The following is a 23,380-nucleotide window of genomic DNA, read 5'->3' on the forward strand; positions in this document are numbered from 1 at the left end:
AAAGAAGAGATACTGGCCAAAATCTATTTGGAGCAATTTATGGAGGCTCTCCCACATGGGTCGCAGAGATGGTTGAGGCAACATTCGGGACTCACAGTAGAGCAAGCCATTGAAACGGCTGCCAATTATGCCCGAGCACAACCCCGTGGGTCGGGGTGGGAACCAGAGAGACACCCCAAGCACGTGACACCATCGAAACTCGAGAAGAAAACAAAGATGGTAACGGACCCGGTCAAACCCAGACCATTGAGAATGGAATCCCCAATGACTCGTGGACCCCAATGTTTTGAATGCGGCGAATGGGGCCACATTGCCCGGATGTGTCCTCTGAAACATCAGGCGGATGAACCTATGGAAGTGGGCTACCTTCCAAAAACTGTCTTATACTCCGCCGAGATGGGGACATCTTTCTACGTGAGTATAACCATTAACGACAATGAGGTGAGAGCTCTGTTAGATTCTGGCTGCAGACAATCTGTGGTTCAGGAACACCTGGTTCTTCCCTAACAGTACGTCCCCAACACCCTAGTTCATATTCGTTGTGTCCATGGAGACGTCAAGCCATATCCCTTAGCACAGGTCATCATATGACCAAAAGACAAACCTGCCTGTCTAGTGAAAGTGGGGGTAGTGGACTCCCTCCCCGAGGATGTAATTTTAGGGGTAGACAACCCCGAGTTTCTCGCCCTGTTTAGGAAGAAGCTGAATGTCCATTATCCAACGGTGGTGGGCCCTCAACCAGCCCTCATAATGCCGGATCCTTGGATCATGGATCGTAATTTAGAGTTTGCACAAGCTGAGGACAGAACCCTGTACAATGCATGGGAAGCCGCCCACGCTACCCAAGATAAACAGATACTCCGTTTCCCCGGTTTATTATACAAAAAGACCTCCTATATCGGGAAGCAGACGCAGGAAGTACTCCACAACTCCTGGTACCTGTCTCCTTCAGGGAAGAAAACAAGTTACTTACCAGTAACTTTAGTTCCCCAGTATTGGTAACTTTCATAGATTCCCATGCTTTGTATCATTCCCCGTCGTCGGACTGGGAGTCTCGGTAATAAAAAATACCATAGTAGTAGGTACAAAAGAGAAAGGAAAGGCCTAGGCCTCATTCCCTTTTGTAACATATCAGCCTCTTTTTGTAAAAGAGACCAAACTCTAGGCATCAGCCAATCAGAAGAGCCTCACCCTTACAACCTTCCTGAAGGAAACTCAGAGCCTCAGATTTTTGTAGCCGTAGTGTGCTAGACACCATACTTGCTGAAGGCTGAGCTTTCCCCGGGGAGGTGGGTGGGCGCATGGGAATCTATGAAAGTTACCAATACTGGGGAACCAAAGTTACAGGTAAGTAACTTGTTTTCTTGCCCCAGTATTGGAACTTTCATAGATTCCCATGCTTTGTATCAGAATAGCAAGCAGTAAACACCATAAACACTTTTTGTAAAGAAATATATCATAACATTAGAAAGAAAATTACAAAATGTGTTACCCATGGAAGGTGGGATAGAAAGGAAAGCTCACCAATCACTTGAAGAGGTTTCTCAGGACAGCCTGGCCCACTGCCGCGTCATCCTGCTGCAATGACTCTAAGCAATAATGCTTAGTGAATGTGTGCACGCTGCTCCAGGTAGCAGCCCTGCAAATGTCTTTGATATGTACCCCCGCAAAGAGGGCCGTAGAAGAAGCCACTGATCTTGTTGAGTGAGCACGGATCCTGCCCACCAGAGGTTTTCCTGCTATCTTGTGGCAATGCAGAATAGCACTCGAAATCCATCTTGAGATCCCCTGTTTGGACAGAGGGAGACGTTTGTTTGGACCGCCGAAGGCAATGAACAATTGCGAAGACTTTCTAAAGTCTTTGGTTCGGTCTATGTAGAATTTTAGACATCGTTGCAAATCCAGAGTGTGCAATGTCTTTTCCGCTGGAGTGACTGGGTTCGGAAAAAATGTTTTTAGGATCACAGGCTCATTTAGGTGAAAGTCAGTAGGAACTTTGGGAATGAACCTTGGGTTCGTCCGCAAGATGGTAGTGTTCTTTTTGAACTGCAAAAACGGTTCCTGGATAGTTAGGGCCTGCATCTCCCCCACTCGCCTTGCCGATGTGAGGGCCAAGAGTAAAGCTAACTTCCATGACAAGAATTTTAGGTCTGAGCGGTGAATCGGCTCAAAAGGTCCCTTCATTAGTTGAGCCAGGACTAAGTTTAGATGCCACGTTGGAGGAGGAGATCGCACTTGCGGATAGACCCTGAACAGGCCTTTGAGGAATTGTTTGACAATTCTCGAAGACCATAACGAAGGACCAGACTCAGATCTTCTGAATCTCGAAATCGCTGCTAAATGAACCTTGATAGTAGAATGGGACAGATTAGACTTAGCTAGCGAGAGTAGGTAAGGCAGGAGTTGATGAGGTTTTGACATGAAAGGATCAATCTTTTCTTTTTTACACCAAATACAGAATCTTTTCCACTTCAGTCTGTATGTTTTGTTTGTGGACAGCGCCCTTGCCTGAGAGAGGATGTCTTTGATTTCCTTGGAAAGAGGAACATTCATGTATTCTCGCTGGTCAGGAGCCATGCAGTCAGGTGTAACGATCTTGGGTCTGGATGCCAAACTTGTCCTTCGGACATTGTCAGGAGATCCAGAACATCCTCCAGCCCTATTGGAGGAACTAGCGACAGCAGATGGAGCTCGGTGTACCAGAATTGACTTTTTAACTTTGACTTGTTTTAGTCTATTGTATAATCACGTAATGTTTTTTAATTTTGACTGTGTGCTGGTACTTTAGATTGTAACCCAGTTGGGAGGATATTAATAAATGATTTGCGATCAATTTTTAATTTTACACAAAACGTCTGCTTATTATATTTAAGTGCGTCTTTCAGTTTCGTGTTAGCCATACACTTTACCTAGTATGTATACTTGAGCTTTGCAATATGGTATAGAGTACTGTTTCCCTTGAGGCCAGACCACTTCCGATAGCATTAACATAGCCTTTCGCATTAAGTTGTTCAGATAGTCAGGGAATCCAAATTTTCTTCTGTCATAACCCCCCTCCCTGCTTTTCTAACAGGGGTACCTCCAACTCTTTGTGAATACCAGAATTGTCTTAGCCATGCCGGGGCTATAAGGATTAGCTTGCATGGTTCCGTCCTCATTTTCCTGATGAGGCGAGGAATCAGGGGAATCAGTGGAAACGCATAGAGAAACCTCCCCGTCCAGGCTATTGATAGGGCATTGCCCAATGAGCCTTGATGATGGAACCTGCTGGCGTAGGCTCGGCACTTCCTGTTGGTTGGCGTCGCAAAAAGGTCCACCTCTGGTGTGCCCCATGTTTGAAAGAGTAGATCTAGAACCTGGTGTTTCAGCTCCCACTCGTGACTGACTGAGGTGAGCCTGCTCAGCCTGTCGGCGCCCTCGTTTAGCACTCCTGGTAAGTGCTCCGCCTTTAGAGAAATTCCGTGAAGAATTGTCCATTCCAGAATCTGTTGAGCCTCTCGCGACAAGAGGAGTGACCTCGTTCCTCCTTCCTTGTTCACATAATGCATAGCCGTGGTGGTGTCCGTCCTGACTAGAACTTGTGAACCCTGGAGACGCGGAAGAAAGGCTTGAAGAGCTAGCCTGATCGCTCTCAGCTCCAACAGGTTGATGTGTAGCTTTTGGTCGCTTGGAGATCAATGGCCGCTGATCTGCAGGTCCTGCATCACTGCTCCCCATCCCTCCAATGACGCATCCGTAGTCAGTATGTGAAGTGATGGAACGCTTGCGAAGGATAGACCTTGGCATAATTTTGTTGATGCGACCACCAAAGCACTGCCTCCTTCATCTCTCGAGTGACCATCACTTTGTCGTCGAACGATCCGTGCATTTGCTGCCACTGGAGGTCCAGTTGCTCCTGCAGGGGGCGCATGCGGAGCCTGCAGTGCGGGATCAGGGGAATACATGATGACATCACCCCCAGCAGCGACTTATAGCTGCGTACAGAAAGACACTTTTTTCCTCGAAGGCCTCGTGCTAATCTTTGCAGTTTCTGTATCCTCTCTCGAGTAGGAAATGCCTTTGAGAGCTGCGAATCTAACACCGCTCCCAGGAACCGCGCTGTCCGTGATGGCACCAGCGTGGATTTCTCTGTGTTCAAGGTGAGACCCAGATTTTCGAACAGATTGGTGCAAGCCTGCACCGCGTCCTGCGCTAATGCTCTGGTCGGGGCCTTTAGTAACCAATCGTCCAGGTAAGGGAAGACCTGGAAGTGGTTCTTTCGCAGAAATGCTGCTACAGGTGCCAGCAACTTCGTAAAAATTCTTGGAGCAGAGCGAAGGCCGAACGGCAAGACTCTGAACTGAAAATGGCTCTTGGCCACTGTGAAGCGTAGGAACCTTCTGTGTGCTGGGTGAATCGGGACATGGAAGTACGCATCCTCCAGATCGAGCGTGGCCATGAAATCCCCCGGGTTGATCATCTTCAAAACGTCCTGTAGGGATACCATCCGGAAGGATAAGGAGATGAGATAGGCATTTAACTCCCTGAGGTCCAGGATGGGGCGCCATTTTTCCTGCGTCTTTCTCACCAGGAAGAACCTGGAATAGAAACCGGGGCCCTGTTGGTTGGAGGGGACCGGCTCTATCGCCCCTTTGCGGAGCATTTGTTGTACTTCGAGTCTTAGGAGACGCAGATGTTTTGATGGAATGGCTGTCGGGGGTCTGGGTGGAGGGACTTCCATAAACTCCAAAGTATGTCCTCGTCTGATGATGTTGAGCACCCAACGGTCCGATGTAATTTGGGACCAGTTCTGAAGGAATTTTGACACCCTGCCTCCAACTGATGATCTCTTGGAGGAGGGAGCAGTAGGCAGAGCCAGAAGGCCGCTATTGGCGTTTGGACGAGTCCCGTCCACGGGCAGCCTGCTTACCTTTGTTGTAAGGCCGTGAGTAACCAGAGGACTGGCCCGGTCTCTGTTGGTATGACTGGCGGTTACGCTGGTATCCAGAGCTGTTTGAAGAATAGCGCTGTTGTTGGTATGCGCCTCTGTAAGCACCTCCTCTGCCTCTTGCGCCTCTAAAAGGAGTTTTGCGGTACTGGAGCGTTCCCAGCGATCTAGCTGTCTCCGTGTCTTTTTTGATCTCTTGAAGAGTATGGTCGATCAATTTGCCGAAGAGGGCCTCGCCATCAAAAGGTAGATCAAGGACCTTGTTTTGGATTTCTGGTCTAAAACAAGTCACCTTTAGCCACCCTTGGCGTCGCAACAGTGCCGCTCCTGCCAAAGCCTGAAAGGACTTTGTTGCAATGTCCATGGCACAGTCTATTATCTCCATGGAGACCGCTTCACCTTCTTGTAAAGTTTTCTTGGCTTCCAGCCCTGACTCTGGTAGAAGTTGTTCCAAATAAGGAGCTATATCGCACCATAACTGGCGATCATATCGTCCCAATATTGCCAAAGCATTGGCGGCGCGAACCAGAAGGCTAGCAATGGATGAAAACCTCTTGCCTGTGTTATCAAGCCGTCGTCCATCTTTGTCAGGAGGGGCCGTCAGGGGAGCAGAAGGGTTCCGTGACTTCTTTTGCGCTGCCTGTGAGATAACAGAGTCCGGCTTGGGATGTCCTGTTAGCGCTGCAGGTCCATCCTCTGGCGCTTTATACTTTTTATCTAGGCGCGGTAGCACAGGGACCACCGTCGCTGGGTTTTTCATGGCCTTCAAACCTTCCTCCCATAGATGTTCCACAATTGGAATGGACCTTGTAGTTTTGCGGTGAGTTTCTTTAAAATCGTATAAGAAACAGTCTGTGGTTTGAGCAGGCAACACCAATTTAAATCTTCCAGCTGCACGCTCCATCAGCTGATGAAAGCTGCCGATGTCAGCAGGAGGAGAATCACCTAAGTCTTGGTGAGGTGACGCTCGATCTGGGATGATGTAGTCATTGTATTCATCCCCTTCCTGATCTGAGTCTTGATTATCACCGGATGACACATCCGTATCATTATCATGATCCCCATCTGGATCATCGGTTGGCTCCGACGTAGCCTGAGGCACTGGCCGCTGTGGTTGAGGAGGAGTCTGTATCGGGTGCACGGGAGGGACTACCGAAGATTGGTCCCTCACTGGTGTCGACGGAGCAGACCTCCTCGGTGCTGGTCGCTCAGCCTTCGACTTGTAGTCCTGCAGCATCTTGTGTAGGTCATGCAGGAATGTCGTCGGGACTGAAACCATGTCTTGTGGGTCATAGTCCCTAGAGTGGTCTGTTTGTGGATAGTCGCCTCCACCTTGTTCATATGCCTCCTCTGAGTCTGTTTCTTGACTCTTGATGAGAAGCTGAGATGGGCTATTCGCATATTCAAACCCATCCTGACCGTCTCCCTCAGAGTCCTCTTGGTCCAGCAACATAGTGGGAGGTAAAGAGGTCACCCTCCTTGGGGATGTCATTTCAGGCGTGATCCTTGTGAGAGAAATCGTTACCCTTCTCTCCGCAGCCAGTATCGTCGGTTGGTCCGTCGACGCCGGAGAAATCCTCGTTGACGAGATAGGAATTGCAGATGTCGTCGTCGACGCCACGACGACGAGCCCGCCGTCGATGTAGAAATTGTTGTCGTCGTCGATGCACTTGTCGACGACATGACCGTCGTCGAAACCGTCGTCAACGTCGTCGACACCGTCGTCGGTACTGCTGTCGTCGTCACCGCCGTCGACGATGATGGTTTTTTCGTCGACGATGTCTTCGTCGACGATGTCGTCGGCATACTCCCCGTCGACGCTGCCGTCGTCGAGCTCTTCTTCGACGACGACGGAGCTTTCGTCGTAGACGGGACCAATTGGATCTTGGGCTTCATTTTCGTCGTCGAAGGAGCTACCGCCGACGAAGTCTTCGTCGTAGAGGACTTGGAACTCCTCTCTGAAGAATGTGATGAGGGTTTTTTGAAGGCTGGGTCTGTCTTCTCACCCCTAGGAGGCGAAATCAGTTCTGCCTTGCCCGTCCCACTGTGGTGGGGGGAACCCCCTGAACCCCGGCCATCAGACTCCCTTGGGGTCTTCTTTGAAGCCTTTGAGGTGCGCCCAATAGAGGAAGATGGGGAACCTCTACCCCTTTTCACTGACCTTCTTGAGGAAGCAAAAGACGCCGATTCCTCCTCATCACTGGAAACTCCATGCTTCCTTTCCTTCTGCCTCTGCAACCATGTAAGAAGCCTTCCAGCACGATCTCTCAAGGTCTTGGTAGAGAGAGTGCGGCAAATCTTACAGTCCTCTGCCTTGTGATCTGGATAAAGGCAGTAGATGCAATCCTTGTGTTAGTCCTCCACAAAAAGCCTTTTCTTCCCACAGGTGGAACAGGGCTTGAAAAGTGATTTCTTCTTCTCAACCTCAGACATCTTGATGAAAAAAGAGTTTCCTGAAGAATTCTGACGAAAATCCTGAAGAAATAACTGTAGAAATGATTTAGAAAGAGTTGAAAATAGAGCAGAGCTCAATGGAGACTCCCTAGCACAACATGTGGTAGAAAATCTGAGGCTCTGAGGTTCCTTCAGGAAGGTTCTAAGGGTGAGGCTCTTCTGATTGGCTGATGCCTAGAGTTTGGCCTCTTTTACAAAAAGAGGCTGATATGTTACAAAAGGGAATGAGGCCTAGGCCTTTCCTTTCTCTTTTGTATTTATTTATTTTATTTTATTTTTATTTATTTTATTTGCTTATAAAGCGCCTGACTAGACCCCCGAAGGGGTATCTCCGCGCTATAACTGCAGATGGAGGTAGGAGTAACAGTGTATTCAGAGATAAAGTAGCATTAGTAGCTAGGAAACAGATAGGTTTTTAGATTTTTTCGGAACATCAGATGGTTGGTGATTGACCTTAGTTCAAGCGGTAGTGAGTTCCAAAGTATGGGTCCAATGTAGGCCAGTGCACGGCCACCTTGTCTGGTTTTCTTGATTCTGGGTGTTTTAAGAAGTTGCTGGTGACTGGAACGCAAAGAGCGTCCTGGAATGTAAGGCTGAAAGATGTCAGTGAAATACTTAGGGCCTATCCCCGTTAGGCTCTTGTGTATAGTGCAAAGAGTCTTGAACTGAACTCGTTTCTTCACTGGGAGCCAGTGAAGCTGAGACAGTAGGGGGCAGGATGGTGTCCTGGGAGGAGCATTCACGACAATCCTTGCGGCAGTATTTTGAATGACCTGCAATTTCTTGAGTTGCTCCTCGTTGGCTCCTTGGAGCAATCCATTGCAGTAGTCAACCCTACTGATAACCAGCGCCTGCACCAGAGTTTTTCTATGGTGATCCGGAAGATAGGGGAAGACACGTCTTAGCATCCCTATAGCCCGGAAACAGGTGCCGGCTACTTGATTAACGTGGTCCTTGAAGGTAAGTTGTTGGTCAAATAATACTCCCAAGTTTCTGATCTTACTCTTGGGAGTAGGGACAGGGCCCAGTTCTTGAGGCCACCAGTCTGATGACCAGTGTGTCATCGCTTGACCAAACAACATAACTTCGGTTTTCCCGACATTACACTGCAGACAGTTTGATGACATCCAGTCTGCAATGGCTCTCATGCCATCTGCAAATGATCTTTTTACTGCAGGTGTAAGATTCTTAAAGGGAAAAAGGAGTTGGGTGTCGTCAGCGTACGACACGGGGGTGAACCCGAAAGATCTCGCTAGGTTGGCAAGGGGGGCCACATATATGTTGAAAAGTGTGGGGCTCAGACATGAGCCCTGTGGCACCCCCTTATTGAGCTCCCTGTGGATGGATGTGTGGGCGCCCAGCCTAACCTCTTGAGAACGCCCGGACAGAAAGCTCTCCAACCATGTCAAAGCCACTCCCCCTATTCCCACCTCCTTTAGGCGATGGAGAAGCACCTTGTGTGACTACTACTATGGTATTTTTTATTACCGAGACTCCCAGTCCGACGACGGGGAATGATACAAAGCATGAGAATCTATGAAAGTTCCAAAACTGGGGCAACAAGTGTTATTTTTTGCCCAAGCACATTTGACAGCAGGACACGCCGGTAAGGAAAAGACTACCGAAAGCATACTTCGGCATTTTTTTTGGCCAGGTATCTACAAGGATGTCCAGGAGTACTGTAAAAAGTGTGACATTTGTCAAAGAAGGAACACTCACAGACCTCCGGCCGCACCGTTACAGCCCATGCCCATTGTCGGGGTGCCCTTTGAAAGGGTTGGGATGGACTTGTTCGGGCCCCTGCTTAAGTCGTCCAGGGGTCACCAGTACGCCCTAGTACTTGACTACGCCACCAGGTTCATAGAAGCGTTTCCCTTACGAGCACCTACCACCGCCAATGTCTCAGAAAAATTGGTGGAACTCTTTGCCCGAGTAGGATTTCCAAGAGAGGTCCATACGGATCAAGGAACTCCTTTTACATCCCGCATGATGAGGGAAGTGTGCAAGACCTTCAGTATACGGCATATAAAGACATCGGTTTAACATCCCCAAACCGATGGCCTGGTGGAACGATATAACCAAACCTTGAAATCCACATTGAAGAAAATGCTATCCACAGAAGGACCCTCGTGGGACCGTTTGCTTCCCCATGCGCTATATGTGCTTAGAGCGCAAAAGCAGAGCAGTCTAGGATGTTCCGCTTTCGAACTCCTATATGGGCGCCTCCCCAGATCTTAGTTGGAAATCACAAAGTGACTTTGGAAACCCAGGAGGCCGAAGAACAGAAGACGCTCCTGGAATACACGTCACAGTTAAGAGCTAAACTGGGGAAACTTAGAGGTCTTGCCGAGACAAATCTGGAACAACAAAGACAGAAACAAAAACTATATTATGATCGAGGAACCAAATTAAGAACTCTCAAGATCGGAGACTGGGCGCTAGTGCTCCTTCCCACTCTTGCCAACAAAAAGGAGTGGATAGGACCCTATGAAGTGTTGGAAACTATAGGGAACACCACTTATAGACTACGACTCGCGCCTGCAAAAACACAAAGCTATCACATCAACTTGTTGAAAAAGTGGTAAGGACCCATTCCACGGGGCAACAACCTGGCGCACCCCCTGAGGTCCGAAGAAACATCTACCTTAGGGCTCCTCGTGGTCAACCCCGATTTATCTGATAAGATGAGAGAGAGCCTCTTGGATGTCCTACGACCCCTATCACCTATCTTTTCCGACCTCCCGGGCAAAACCATGTTGGTGGAGCATTGTATTGAGACGATCCCGGGTAAAACGGTGAAACAACGGCCATACCGGATCCCAGCAGCCAGACGTGCAGATGTGAGAAAAGAGGTCTTGGACATGCTGAACCTGGGTGTGATCCGACCATCGAAAAGTAAATGGGCCTCTCCAATCATGATGGTTCCGAAACCCGATGGGTCCAAAAGATTTTGCATGGATTTTAGGGCCCTAAATGCAATATCAACATTTGACGCCTATCCCATACCCAGGGTCGACGAACTGGTGGAAAAGCTTGGCGATGCTGTATTCATCATCACCCTTGACCTCACCAAGGGATATTGGCAAGGGCCCCTCCGTGAACAGGACCGAAAGAAGACTGCCTTCTGCACAGATGAAGGACTCTATGAGTTTACGGTCCTCCGTTTTGGACTCCACGGCGCCCCTGCCACTTTCCAGAGACTCATGAACTGTGTGTTGAACCCCTATTCGTCATTTAGCTCAGCCTATCTAGACGACATTGTTATTTACAGTAAAACCTGGGAAGAGCACCTGAAACACATCAGCACCATTTTGTCCTCATTACAGCAAGCCGGCTTACATGTCAATTCGAAAAAGTCCCGGGCGGCTTTTACTCGAGTCAACTACTTAGGATACGTCCTGGGAGAGGGTACCATCGCGCCGCAAGCAGAGAAGATCAAAGCCATCAAAAAGACAGTTTTTCCGAGCAACAAAAGAGACGTAAGAGCATTCCTCGGTTTGATCGGATATTATAGACGTTTTATACCTAACTTTGCGGAAATCGCTACCCCTCTCACGGACCTTCTACGTAAGGATGTCAGGCCTAAGGAAATACAACAACCTTCCCAGGAGGCTCTGGACGCCTTTGAACGGTTAAAGAACATCATAACCAGCGCCCCTGTCTTGGAATCACCCAACTTCGAGAAGACCTTCATCCTTGCTACAGATGCATCCAATGTGGGCTTAGGGGCCGTGCTTTCACAACGAGGGGATGGCGGTGTGGAACATCCCATACTGTATACCAGTCGAAAGCTGTTTCCTAGAGAATGTAAATATTCCACAGTGGAACAAGAGTGTCTGGCCATTAAATGGGCCATCGAGAAATTACAATACTATCTGGAAGGGAAACCCTTCATACTCCTAACAGACCATGCACCCTTAAAATGGATGTACCAGATCCGGACAGTAAACGCCAGAGTGCTTAGATGGTTCCTCTCCCTCCAACCCTATTCCTTTGAGGTTCAACATAAACAGGGCAAGGACAATGGCAATGCTGACTAACTCTCTCTCTCTTTCCTCTCCCCGATCGGGAGAATCCAGGGGGGGAGGTGTGTGGCGGGGCGGCGGGTCACCCCTGTAAGGTTGAGGATGAGGAGCCCGTTTTCCGTGACTGGTGGTCAGCTGTTCCTCTTTCGCCCTTTTCTCTCCCCCTCCAGCAGCCTTCGTCTCTTCCTGCGGAGGAGTGGGCAAACCCTGACTCTGTGTACCCTTGGGGATGCGAGGTAGAAACTGGGCAGTACGCCTTTAAGCCTGACTACCTTGAGAATGAGACTCCGCCCATCTCGAACGTCGTCGCGTCAAAAGAAGGAAGATCCCGGAAGACTTTCCCCCTGGAGGACGAGAGCGGTGTGGAGTGGAGACCGAGTGCGGAGCAGATCACGACCAGCCCAGCTGAAGCCAGCAAGCCATGAGGCCAACGTTTCCGCGAAGCGCCCGCCATGCTCCCGCGGGAGGAGCGTGGCTTACAAAGGTACGGGGCAAAGTTGCGGGGTGGGCGGGTTGGAGTGGTTAGACCACTGTGTAAATACCGCCTAGTCGACCCCCCTGATTCCTTCCCTCACGAGCACTACTGTCACTGCCGTTCTTTGTATAAACACTGGACACAAGGTTTCCCTCACTCCCGGTCCCTAAGCTGAGCGTGCTGAACGTCTCCCTGATACCGCTGTTTTGTTCCTTTCCTTTTGGGTGGAGCTCTCCCGGACTTCGCCTGGAGGTCGTTTGTGACGTCATCACTCTGGCTGCAACACCCCCTGGTCAACGCCGCAACACCCTGGAACTACAGAGTTTCCCTAGAGGCGTCAGAACGGAGCCTGACGAGATTGCACACATAAGACTGTCCAATCGCAGAAAAAAGGCTTACTTAAAAATAAAACCCTCTCTAAAAGCTCTTTTCCAGCCTACTGACTCCGTTCCTTCCCCTGTGATCCCTACCCCGGTACACCCTGTCATGCCCTTCTATAGGTCTGCGAAAAAGTGGATGAAGGTGTGTGTGCCAATCTAACTACTATTACTCCTCTCCTGAACCCAGCGTTGCAGCACCCTGGAAAATACGTTGCTACCTTATCTCCCATGTGAAAGCTGGAATGTTCTCCGTCACATAACTTCTATTGCTCTATCACCACACCATTTGAACCGTGCATGACGAGCAACAACTTCAGATTCTGCACTTCACAAATGGACCCAGACTCTACTGCACCCCTGCACTATGCTTCTGATCCTTGCTCGGTCACACTACTCTCCTTTCACATGACCTCCAGTCCGTATCATTCATTTGAAACAAATTAGATATAAGGTACTCAACAATTGCATACAACATATGCATAGCATAGCCAATACTACTACAACCTTGCCTGTGTATGGGTAATACGCATCTGGTACTACAATCTTTACTGTGTTTTACTCACGCCAGCATAGAATACACATATAAAAATAAATATTGGCATTGCAGTGCTTGTTTAACATCACTGTGACGACAGAGCTTTCTTTTTTATCTAACCATCTGATCACTAGGTGAGACTTCCCATGTGAGAGCAACCTCATGAGCAGGGACACTGACTACTGCTGTTTGGATTTAAAATGTTCTACAACATTAGGAAACACAGCTGTTCAGCAAAAAAGAAATACACAAACAAGATAACACTTCACGTTTGAGTACATTTTGTACCTGGCAAAGTAATCCCATTTGTCTACATCAATTCCATTCCTTTTGTTTGCCACTATTTCATACAGAAACCTCTTTTCTTCTGTCCTTCCATGATAAAGCCACTGAAAGACAGAAATAAATTGTAGTTGCATACAAATCCAATTATGTCAATAACACAAACCAAATGTATAAATGACAAAAAAATTATTTTTTTCCAGAATGTTTGACTTGAATTGATCCATATTCATGCATGCATGATCAAATCAGCAAAGTATTTAACCTATACATGACACCATTCACTAGGACCATTGTCAGTCAGTCATATTGTATGAGTTACTTACCTTCGGTAATGCCTTATCTGGTAGAGACTATAAATAGCTGCAGATTCCTTACCTTAGAATTTCCCCAGACGTCATACTGGATGCAGAAGATTTTTCATGAGCAGTACCCCTGCATGCCAGTAGGCGGCGTCAATCAGCTCTGTGTCAGTCGTAGGTGCACCAAAAAGGTGTGCAGATGTCAGTTACTTTTCATGACTCTCCACGCCAGAAGTGGGGAGTCATGAATCACACTGATCACTATGGGTGTCAAAACTAGGGCCCTAAAAGGGTCCCTAGAAACACGTTTGCAGAGCAGGGTGGATGGGTGGGTTGGTAAAGAATCTGCAACTAGATATGGTCTCTACAAAATAAGGAGTTTCCGTAGGTAAGTAACTTGTTCAGCTGATAGAGACTTTTAACCGCAGATCCTTCACATTAGAATAGATACCCAAACAATACCATCTTGGATGTAGGTCTGCAAACTAATTTGAAACGAGAAAGTCCTGCAGGACCGAATGGGCAAAGTGCCCATTCCTACGGCTGTGACTGTCCAGACACTAATGTTTGGTGAAAGTGTGCAGGGAAGCCCACGTTGCTGCCTGGTCGATATCCAGGACCGGAACTTTGCATACTAACGCAGTAGTGGCCGCTTTAGCTCTGGTGGAATGAGCCCTCAATCCTTCAGGAGGTTGCTTCGTGGTCAGGGCATAGCAGATTTTGATGCATAGCACAATCCATCTGAGGATGGTCCACTCCTGCACAGCCCAACCTTTCTTTGCACCAATATACCCCACAAAGAGTTGGTCGTCCACCCAGAACTTCTGTGCGGTCAAGGTAGAACGACAATGCACTTTTGGGGTCCAAACGGTGGAGTTGCTCCTTTTCTTTGAGGAATGTGGAGGAGCATAAAAGGTAGGCGAGGTGATAGATTGGCCTACATGAAATGGGGTAGTCAATTCAAGAAGAAAGGAGGCCCAAGTGCAAAGCACTACTTTGTCGGGATAGAATGAGAGGTAAGGCAGCTTAGATGATAAGAACTGCAGCTCACTTACTCTGCGGGTAGATGCAATCGCCACAAGAAAGGCTGTTTTCCTGGTGAGAAGCTGGAGAGGACAATTGTGTAGAGGCTCAAAAGGAGCGCACATTAAATAAGTTAAAACCAAGTTCCGGTCCCACTGAGGCAAAATGAATGATTGAGGGGAAAAATGAGGAAGACCCTTGAGGAACCTATGTACAACTGGGGGACTGGAACTAAGAGGGTTAGTCAGGCAATCATATGAAAGCAGAAATGGCACAGAGATAGCCCATAACAGTGCACAGAGCAGAGACCAACTGGGCAAAAGAAAGAAGGAAAAGCAGAACCTCAGAAACAGGAATAAAGTGGATTGACAGATATTTCTGCACACCATGCCACAAACCTTATCCAACGGCAGGCATACACCATCTTGGTGGAGGGGCGCCTAGCTGCAGAAGACATTACAGACTTCGGGAGGAAGGTCGAAAGCTGTTGGCTGTCGCTGCTCAATCCCCACGCAAGAAGACGGAGAATGGACAGGTTGAAGTGGAGAACCCTGCCCTGCTGCTGCGACACAAGATCCTCCTGAAGGAGCAGCCTGATTGGAGGATTGCTGGGCATGCGCAGAAGCTCGGGATACCACACTCTCTAACCAAGGCTCTCCCCACTGCTGAAAGAGACTTTGCACCACGTCTGGATGGAGACACAATCTGTAATACGCTAGACATCTTTGGCTGAATTTGTCTGCTCTGGCAGTCAGAGAACCTGCCAGATGTTGAACCACAAGAGAGATGCCGTGGTGTTCCAGCCATGTCCAGAGGCACAGGGCCTCTCAACAAAGGGTCCACAACCCTACCCCACCTATCTGTTGCAGTACCAAATGGTGGTGGTGTTTTCATGAACCCTTGCATCGGCCTTCCCTTAATGGGGGGTAGAAAGGCTTTCAATGCCATTTGGATCGTCCAGGAGTTCCAGCAAATTGATGTGGAGGCCTGATTTCACTGGAGGCCAGAGTCCACTGATCTCCACCACTTCCAGAAGGCCACCCCATCCCTGGAGTGATAAATCTGTCAATAATGTGAGATATGGTTGGATAAGGGAGAGAGGTCTGTCCCTGACCCAATTGCAGTTTGTGAGCCACCAATGCAGATCGTTCACAGTTTCCTCTGAGATCTGGACCAGGTCAGAGAGATTCCCCAGATGCTGCGCCCACTGGAACTTCAGGACCACTGCAGAGCCCTTATATGCCATCTGGTGTGTGTCACACGCAGGATGCAGGAGGCCATGAGACCCAGTAGCCTCAGAGCCATTCTCACAGAAATCCAGGATAGAGGCTGAAACATCGGTATCATAGCCTGAAAATCCTGGACTCACTGCTCGGGAGGAAAGTCCCGAAACTGCAGTGTGTCATTGATGAAAGGGAGTTTCTGAGAGGCAATCAGGTGCTATTTTGGCATATTGATAGTGAATGCCCAGGAGGCTGACCATAGTCTGGAGTTGGGAGATGACAGCCTGGGGCGAGCCCGCATTCAGCAGCCAGTCGTCTAGAAAGGGGAAGACTGGCATCCCTGCGATCACTGCCATCACCTTGGTGAACACCCAAGGGAAGGGTTGTCTCGAAGGGGAGGGATTAGCTCCATCAACCCACCTGTCCAATGTGACGGTTTGCCAGTGGTGGTGTTGGTAGCTAATCCTGCCACCAACTGGTTGCCCATGTTCTTGAAGGTGCAGACTAGGAGGTGGGGGGACTGACCAGATCCCTTGCTGCCCGACCCACGGGTCGAAACAAGCCATGCCCACGGCTGCGCAGAGGTTGCCAAACTTGTGTGGTCTTGTGGCTGGCGTGGCTGAAAGCCCCTTACTTAGCCACGGAAGGGGCAAAAAGCAGATGGGGATGTGTGGTCACTGAGAGGCCCAAGGATTTGGCTGTAGTCCATGAGTCCTTAAAGCGCTCCAGGGCCATATCTGCATTGTCTACAAAGAGACAGGTGCCATCAAAAGCCATGTCCATGAAGGAAGCCTGGACATCCCATGATCTTTTGTCACATCCCTCCCGTCAAATGCTGCTTGAGAGAGGATAGCCCAGGCCTCCTCCGGGACCTGCGGCAGCACTTGCGCACCTGTTTCCCACAGGGATTGAGAGTAATGGCCTAATAGGTATTCATTGTTACCAACCACAATGCAAGGCTGGCGGAAGTATTCTTTTTTTTGCCTCAACTATCCAGCCTCTTTGATTCCCTGTCCAGGGATGCAGAAGGGAACGCATCCTGAGAAGAAGAAGCCTGGACCACCTAGGTTGGGTGAGGAAGTTTGAGTCCCCAGGTGTGGGGCAATGGCAGCTGGCATTCGTCCATTTTACAGGAGTCCCTGGGTTGGGTTTGGACCAGGTACCCAAAAGGACATAAGTGAGGGTGTCATTGAACAGGAGAAAGGGTTCCAACATGGAGTCTCCCACTTGCAGCACCTCCGGTAAGATATTAGTCTTGACTGCCACCGTGGGCAACTGAAGCTCAAGGACCTTAGCTGCACCACACACCACCATTGCGTAGGATGCTCCCTCCTCCATAGCCATGGTCTTTCCCCGAGGCCAAGCCGAAGAAAATAGGGCTCTGACTCCAATCTCAGAGGCAGGACCCCCATCGGCGTCGGGAGGAAGGGAGCATTGGCATCAGACTGGCACTGAAGAAGCTCAAGATAGCTCAACCAGCGCAGGTCCTAATTCATTAATGGATCCTGGGGGCCCCACTGAAGTAAGGGGACACCAGCACAGAACCAGAAGGAGCCCCATCAGACTAAAGGCAGGTCTTCTGGGTCGGACCGCCCACAAACAAGGCAGACGGCCCTACAGAACTCTTATCTGGGTGGGGGTCGCTCCAGCCATCGGAAATTCAGGAGCACGCAGAGTCAGATCAGGTGCAAGTTCTGGAGAACGAGCCCTAGAATGCCGAGGCTCCTTTGTCTCGTCAGCAGATGGACACTGAGAAGTCAAAGAACGCTTCGTCTTCTTACTTGACCGGGATGTTGAACACCATGAAGTCCCATGATGAGCCACTAGCAGCTTCAGGGACCGCTTGCTCAAAGCCTTTGGAGCCAAGGCCCAGCCATCGGAGCACACCTTGGTGTCGGGGTCACTCTCCAAACACCAAAGGCACATGAGGTGCAGGTCCATCGCTGACAGTGGCCGGTGACTGGTACCACAGGGCTTAATAACAGAATTGCATGAGGACAAATTCAACACAGCAGGAAGTAAACTTCAAAAGAAATGTCAAAACATTGAAAAAAGGCCCGAACAAGTTACTAGTCTTCAGTAATGCCTTAACTGGTGGCGGCATTATCTAGTCACACATTCCTTACGTGTGAAATTCTAGGCGTCAGGCTGGATCGAAGATTTTGATAATAGTATCCCTGCGCGGCTATAGGTTAAGTCGGTCAACTCTGCGTTACATTGTAGGCATCGGCATCGTTGTGACATCCGTGTCGTCTACTAAGTGGCCACGCTGACGTCGATACGCTCCACACTAGAAGTCCCGAGCCATGTAATAAAGAGGGACAGGGATACCTACACCAGGGAAGTTGGGTGCAAAGGTAAAAAGTGACGTTGGAAACTGCTGTAGACCACAATGGAGAACTTCAGTATAGATGCCACTGGCAAAGACTGTGCAAGAGTCTGGTGGAATCCAAGTGTGGATTCTTGAAGAGATGAACCTGCCAGCAGAGGGGACAGAGTCTATGCCACTCATGAGTGACCAAGAGGCACAAAAGAGCAATGACCACCGATGACGAAAGGTGAAGAAGAGCGGACAGTGACCTTGTCGCTACAGCTGTGAGGACCAGGCAATGCTGAGTAAGACCAGGAGCCACTCATGGGCTGTCCCACATCAGAATTCGAGAGCCATGGGGTCAGTGTCCGTCGGAAGCACCAACAAGCTTTGGCAGCAGCAACCGATGTGGACAACAATGAAGGAGCAATGATGGGACCAGCAAGGTCCAAGGGACTCACCAATGCAGGAAAGTCAGAGCAGGCCCCGAACCAGCAGGGGAGCCCACTGAAGCAAGAGCAGACCCTGAAGAGGACTCAAGAAGCCAAAGGCACAGGAGTCGCAAGAGAACCTCAAGCAGCTCACCAAAGGTGCTGGCCCAAGGGGCAGAGGATGTGGTGAGAACGAAGATCTTGGCAGGAAGAGATGCTGGAGGCTGGAGCTTCTTGTACCCTGAAGATAACTGGACTGCAGGGACAACAAGCCCCGGCAACGTTAAGCTGAAGAGTTGCACAGAGGTTTGGTCACAGCGGATCCAATGAGGGATACTGGCCTCAAAATTGCAGTGTGGATAACAGGTTAAGCCTCAACAGCGTTGCCGAGCCTTTTGAAGTCCGTGGAGTGTCAGAAGCAGTAGACCGGTCAGCTTTTGTTGTGGTGCTTGCAGATCCAGGGGAGTGACTCTTTCACTCCAAGGGAGATTACTTTGGGTGTCCTTGATGCCCACAGGTCTGCTGAAGATCCTGGAAGAAGCACAGACACAGACCCTGAAAAAGACTTGTAGAACAACAAGATCAGGAGCAGCAGGAGTCTTCCTTGTTGCATTCTCGGTTCCAGACGAAGTCCAAGTGTCCAGAAGGTCGAAGAGTGAAGTGGTTTCAGGCTTGAGTCTTGTCCCGCGACAAATCTGAGGAACCACCCACAGGTAAGCCCTTGAAAGGGATTAGGATGCCTCAAAGGTCCCTCCCAGAGGAGGGGCTGGATAGACGGGAAAATTCTCCCATGTACTTTGTCTAGTTTCATGCCAGAGCAAGAGCCAAGGGCTTCCAGAACTGGCTCTAATGAGAGTATGCATGGAGGGTACCAAATGTGCCCTTCAAAGGACTCGGTGGCGCTGGCAAGCACACCCAGCCCAATACACTAAGTCCTGCCTGAGAGGTGTTCACAACGTTCTGTGACAGGAACCCAATTGTTCTACTTTCCCCTGCTCGAGTTCAGCTCAGCAGCAGGAGGGCAGAATTGTGAATGTGGTCAGCAGCAGCACTAGCTTGCTAAATGACCCTGAAAGACTGTTACTCGGAGTACTGGGGACTTCCTAGAGGAGACCCCCCTAGTAGATGGAATCATACCTCCAACATCAGTAAAGGTGTTGCGGTAGGATTTCAACATGTTTTATACCAACCATGCCCAGGTTCGGCACATCCACTATATAGTTAGCCATTGCGTAATGATGCATGGCCACTATATGCATCAGAATGGCTGACTGTACTTACAAAGCCTGGACAATCGACTACAAGATTTGTAGGGGGTGTCCTGCTGATGTAGGGGCATCCTCACACTTATAACCCAGCACCCTCCCTTCAGGATTGAAAGGCCTGCCTGAAGGGTGGCCTACAGGTTTTGTGTAGTAACCTCAGATATAAGAACATGTTTATCTGTTGTAAGTGCTACTAGCACCAGCTTACACAGGTTGCAATGGCAGGCCTGTGGTCAAAGTTAGAGTGATCTCTCATGGGTGGCATAATACATGATGCAGCCCATGGGAGACCCCTGGTGTACCTATGCCCTGGGTACCTTAGTACCATATACTAGGGACTTACAAGGGTACACCAGTAGGCATTTGTGGAGGTACCATGTCAAATGTAGGGAGGAAGCACAGTGGCCGGGTTTCTGATTAGCAGGATCAAAGCCAGAATAGTAAAAAAAACATACTGACAGCAGCAAAAAGTGGGGGTAGCCATGAAAACAGATGCAACTTTCCTACACAAAACCCCCCAAACGAAACGAAATGAGACTAACCTTGCCCAGTTGAGTCTTTATTTTCTAAGTGGAAACATTTGGAGAGTACATCTGCGTTGGCATGGTTACTTACAGGTCTATGTTTCACAGAAAAGTCCATCCACTGTAGGGAAATGGTACACCTCAAAAGTTTGGGGTGTTCCCCCTTCATGTGCTTAAGCCAGAAGAGGGGCTTATGGTATGCCCGAACAATGAAGTGAGCACCTAAGAGGTATGGGCTCAACTTCTTCAAGGCCCAAAACACAGCAAAGGCCTCCATCTCAATAGTTAAACAATGCTTTTCCCTGGGGGGTCAACCTTCTGCTTATAAAAGCTACTGGTTGGTCCTGGATATCTGCATTCAGTTGTGGCACTCCACACCTACACCTATCTAAGAAGCATCTGCCTGGACAATGAGGGTTTTGGAGTAATCAGGATTTTGCAGGCTGGGAGCAAAGCACATGGCCTGTTTCAAGTCATCAAATGCCTTCTGACAACTAACTGTCCACTGAACCTTTTTAGGCATTCTCTTGGAGGTGATATAATTAAAGGGAGTCACTATGGACCCATGTCCCTTAACAAACCTCCTGTAGATCACTCGCCTATACAATTACTATACACTGCACAGATTCCTGGGAGGAAAAGAATGTTTCTGCTTTACCCCGGATACCTGAAGGACCCTAAGAAAGCTAAGGCCCTAGTGAAATCCACTGAACAGTACTTTACAGAGAACGCACAATCGGTGGATTTGCAGGGCATTTTATGGGAGGCATATAAGTCAGTGATAAGGGGTCAAGCCATCTCGGTCATCACTAGTCATAAACAAGACCACAGGAAGAACCTAGAAACTTTAGAAGAAGCAGTGCAGAGGGCCGAGGTAGCACATAGTGCAAATCCTACTGATACCACAGCACAAACCCTGACACTGGCGACCCAAGAATTCAGGGCTTATGCATGGGAAGCCACAAAGGTCAGACACTCCGATACCTTACATAGGCTGTATGAGCTGGGTGATAAGACTAGGAGAATGCTTGCATGGTTGGAAAGAAGGGAGAAGGTGAGAAGATGGATTGCCCAACTGACGTTAGAGGACGGTACCATGACGACTGATCCCCAACTCATTGTGGGAGAGCTGGCAACTTATTATGAAAAGGTGTACACACCGCGTGCTGCAGCCACGGTAGACGAAAACATACTGTTTCTCAAAGTCATAAAAATGCCTACACTACCACTGGAGGCCATGCAAGATCAGGAGGTAGATATAACGGCAGCAGAGTTGGGGGTGGCACTGGCAGCGCTTCACACGGGAAAGGCAATGGGACCTAATGGGTTTCCAGTAGAGTTATACAAAAAAGTGACAGGTAAGATTACGCCCCATCTACTTAATATGTATAATGAATGCCTGGGACAGGGGACATTGCCCAGGGACCAAAGATTAGTCCCGATCGTGGCAATACATAAACCAGGTAAACCTGCAGCGTCTGCCTCTTCGTACCGCCCAATATCCCTAATAAACGCAGTAGTCAAGATACTGGCCAAAGTGTTGGCACTCCGACTGCAGCCACACCTTAAGACGATAGTTCATCCAGACCAGTCGGGCTTTATGCCAGGACGCAACACCTCCCTTAATTTAAGACGCCTGCATGGGGTAATGGCTCGGACACAGTTGATCCAAGAGGATGCGGCCATCCTCTCATTAGACGCCACAATGGCGTTTGACCTTGTGGAATGGCCGTTTTTGTTGGAAGTACTCCGAAAGTTGGGGTCCGGTCCAAAGTTCTGCGAATGGATCAGACTATTATACACAGCACCCCTTGCACAAGTGGTAGCAAATTCACATTGGAGAGGGGGACGCGGCAAGACAGTCCGCTGTCCCCGCTCCTCTTTGCCCTAATGCTGGAACCACTTGCAGCATGGATAAGGCAGGATTTGTCTATCTGTGGGATGAGGTGGGAGGCGGACTGGGAAGACCGGATTTCGCTTTATGCGGACGACGTGTTAATATACTTAACATCCCAGGCAAGATCCCTGGTCTTTCTGTTGGACATCTTTACGACATATGGGACAGTGTCAGGATATACTATCAACTGGACAAAATCACTGCTCTATGTGGTGCATGGTCCTACTCCCAGGCTCCCCCGAGGTTGTGAGTTGCAAATTGCGACCAGGGGATTTAAATATTATTGAATATATATTACCCCGCAGGAGAACACCTTTATGGAAGAAAACTTGATGAAGCCGCTGGCAAGGCTCCGGGCAGACGTCAAACACTGGAGAACCCTTCCGTTGACATTACTGGGGAGGGAGGCGCTCTTCAAAATGCTGGCCCTGCCTAGGTTCCTCTACGTCCTTCAGAATACCCCATTCCCGGTCCCCTCCTCTTATTTTAAAGCAATTGAAGCCAAAATATTCACATTGCTGTGGGACGGGAAACCGCCCCGCATAGCGCAACACAAATTAGTACGTAGCTGGTAAGATGGAGGCATTGCATTACCTAATGTTAAATTATACTATTGGGCCTCACAACTAATGGTGATAAACCAGTGGCTGCACTTCCCACAGGACGAACCGGCATTCAGAATAGATAGATATCTTCTACCAGCATAACATCTGATGAAAGCCCTTTACACCAACAAGAGACGTAGCACACTCACAGGCCCGACGGCACACACAATTAAAATATGGCACACTGCTCAAAGGGCACTGGGGTGGGAAGGAGTGCTGACGCTGGTTATACCCCTCTGTGAGACTCGACGTTTGGGCACCCTGGCCAACACTAAGGTATTTAGGCAATGGGACCATATCGGCATTACCAAAATAGGTGATCTCTAGGTGAATGGTGAGATCCTTTCCTTCGCAATGCTGGGGGAAAAATATGGGATGGCGGAGAAAGAACTCTATCGATATATCCAAATCACACACGCACTCCACAGCGCTATCCCTCCAGACACTTCACTAGCGGAGTCCTCACCCTTGGAAGACAGGCTCCTCACAGACTATATGGACAAAAAGGCCATCTCACAGACGTATCGTAAGCTGGTAAATAACCAACCAGACCCCATGGCGACACTGAAGGAAAGGTGGCAGCCAGACATGGGGGACATGGAGGAAACCGATTGGATGGACGCACTGGCATCGGCCCGTGAGGCAGCGATCCCATCTAGGTTAAAACTCATACAGCTCAAAGTGCTACATCGTATATATTACCCATGTACCACGCTACACA

At 49.2% G+C, this 23,380-nt stretch overlaps 1 protein-coding gene across 2 annotated transcripts in view; it reads right to left on the reverse strand.

Moving 5' to 3' along the window:
- Positions 1-23,380, reverse strand: part of LOC147705920 (deoxynucleoside triphosphate triphosphohydrolase SAMHD1-like) — a 1,309,615-nt gene that overhangs the window by 724,249 nt on the left and 561,986 nt on the right. For both annotated transcript variants that reach the window (XM_086932390.1, XM_086932391.1), the window contains exon 8: positions 13,085-13,185. In XM_086932390.1, coding sequence (XP_086788516.1) covers positions 13,085-13,185 — 101 coding nt within the window. The remainder of the gene's footprint in view (positions 1-13,084; positions 13,186-23,380) is intronic.

Source organism: Lissotriton vulgaris, chromosome 7 (assembly GCF_964263255.1).
Source record: "Lissotriton vulgaris chromosome 7, aLisVul1.2, whole genome shotgun sequence".
Lineage (NCBI taxonomy): Eukaryota > Metazoa > Chordata > Amphibia > Caudata > Salamandridae > Lissotriton > Lissotriton vulgaris.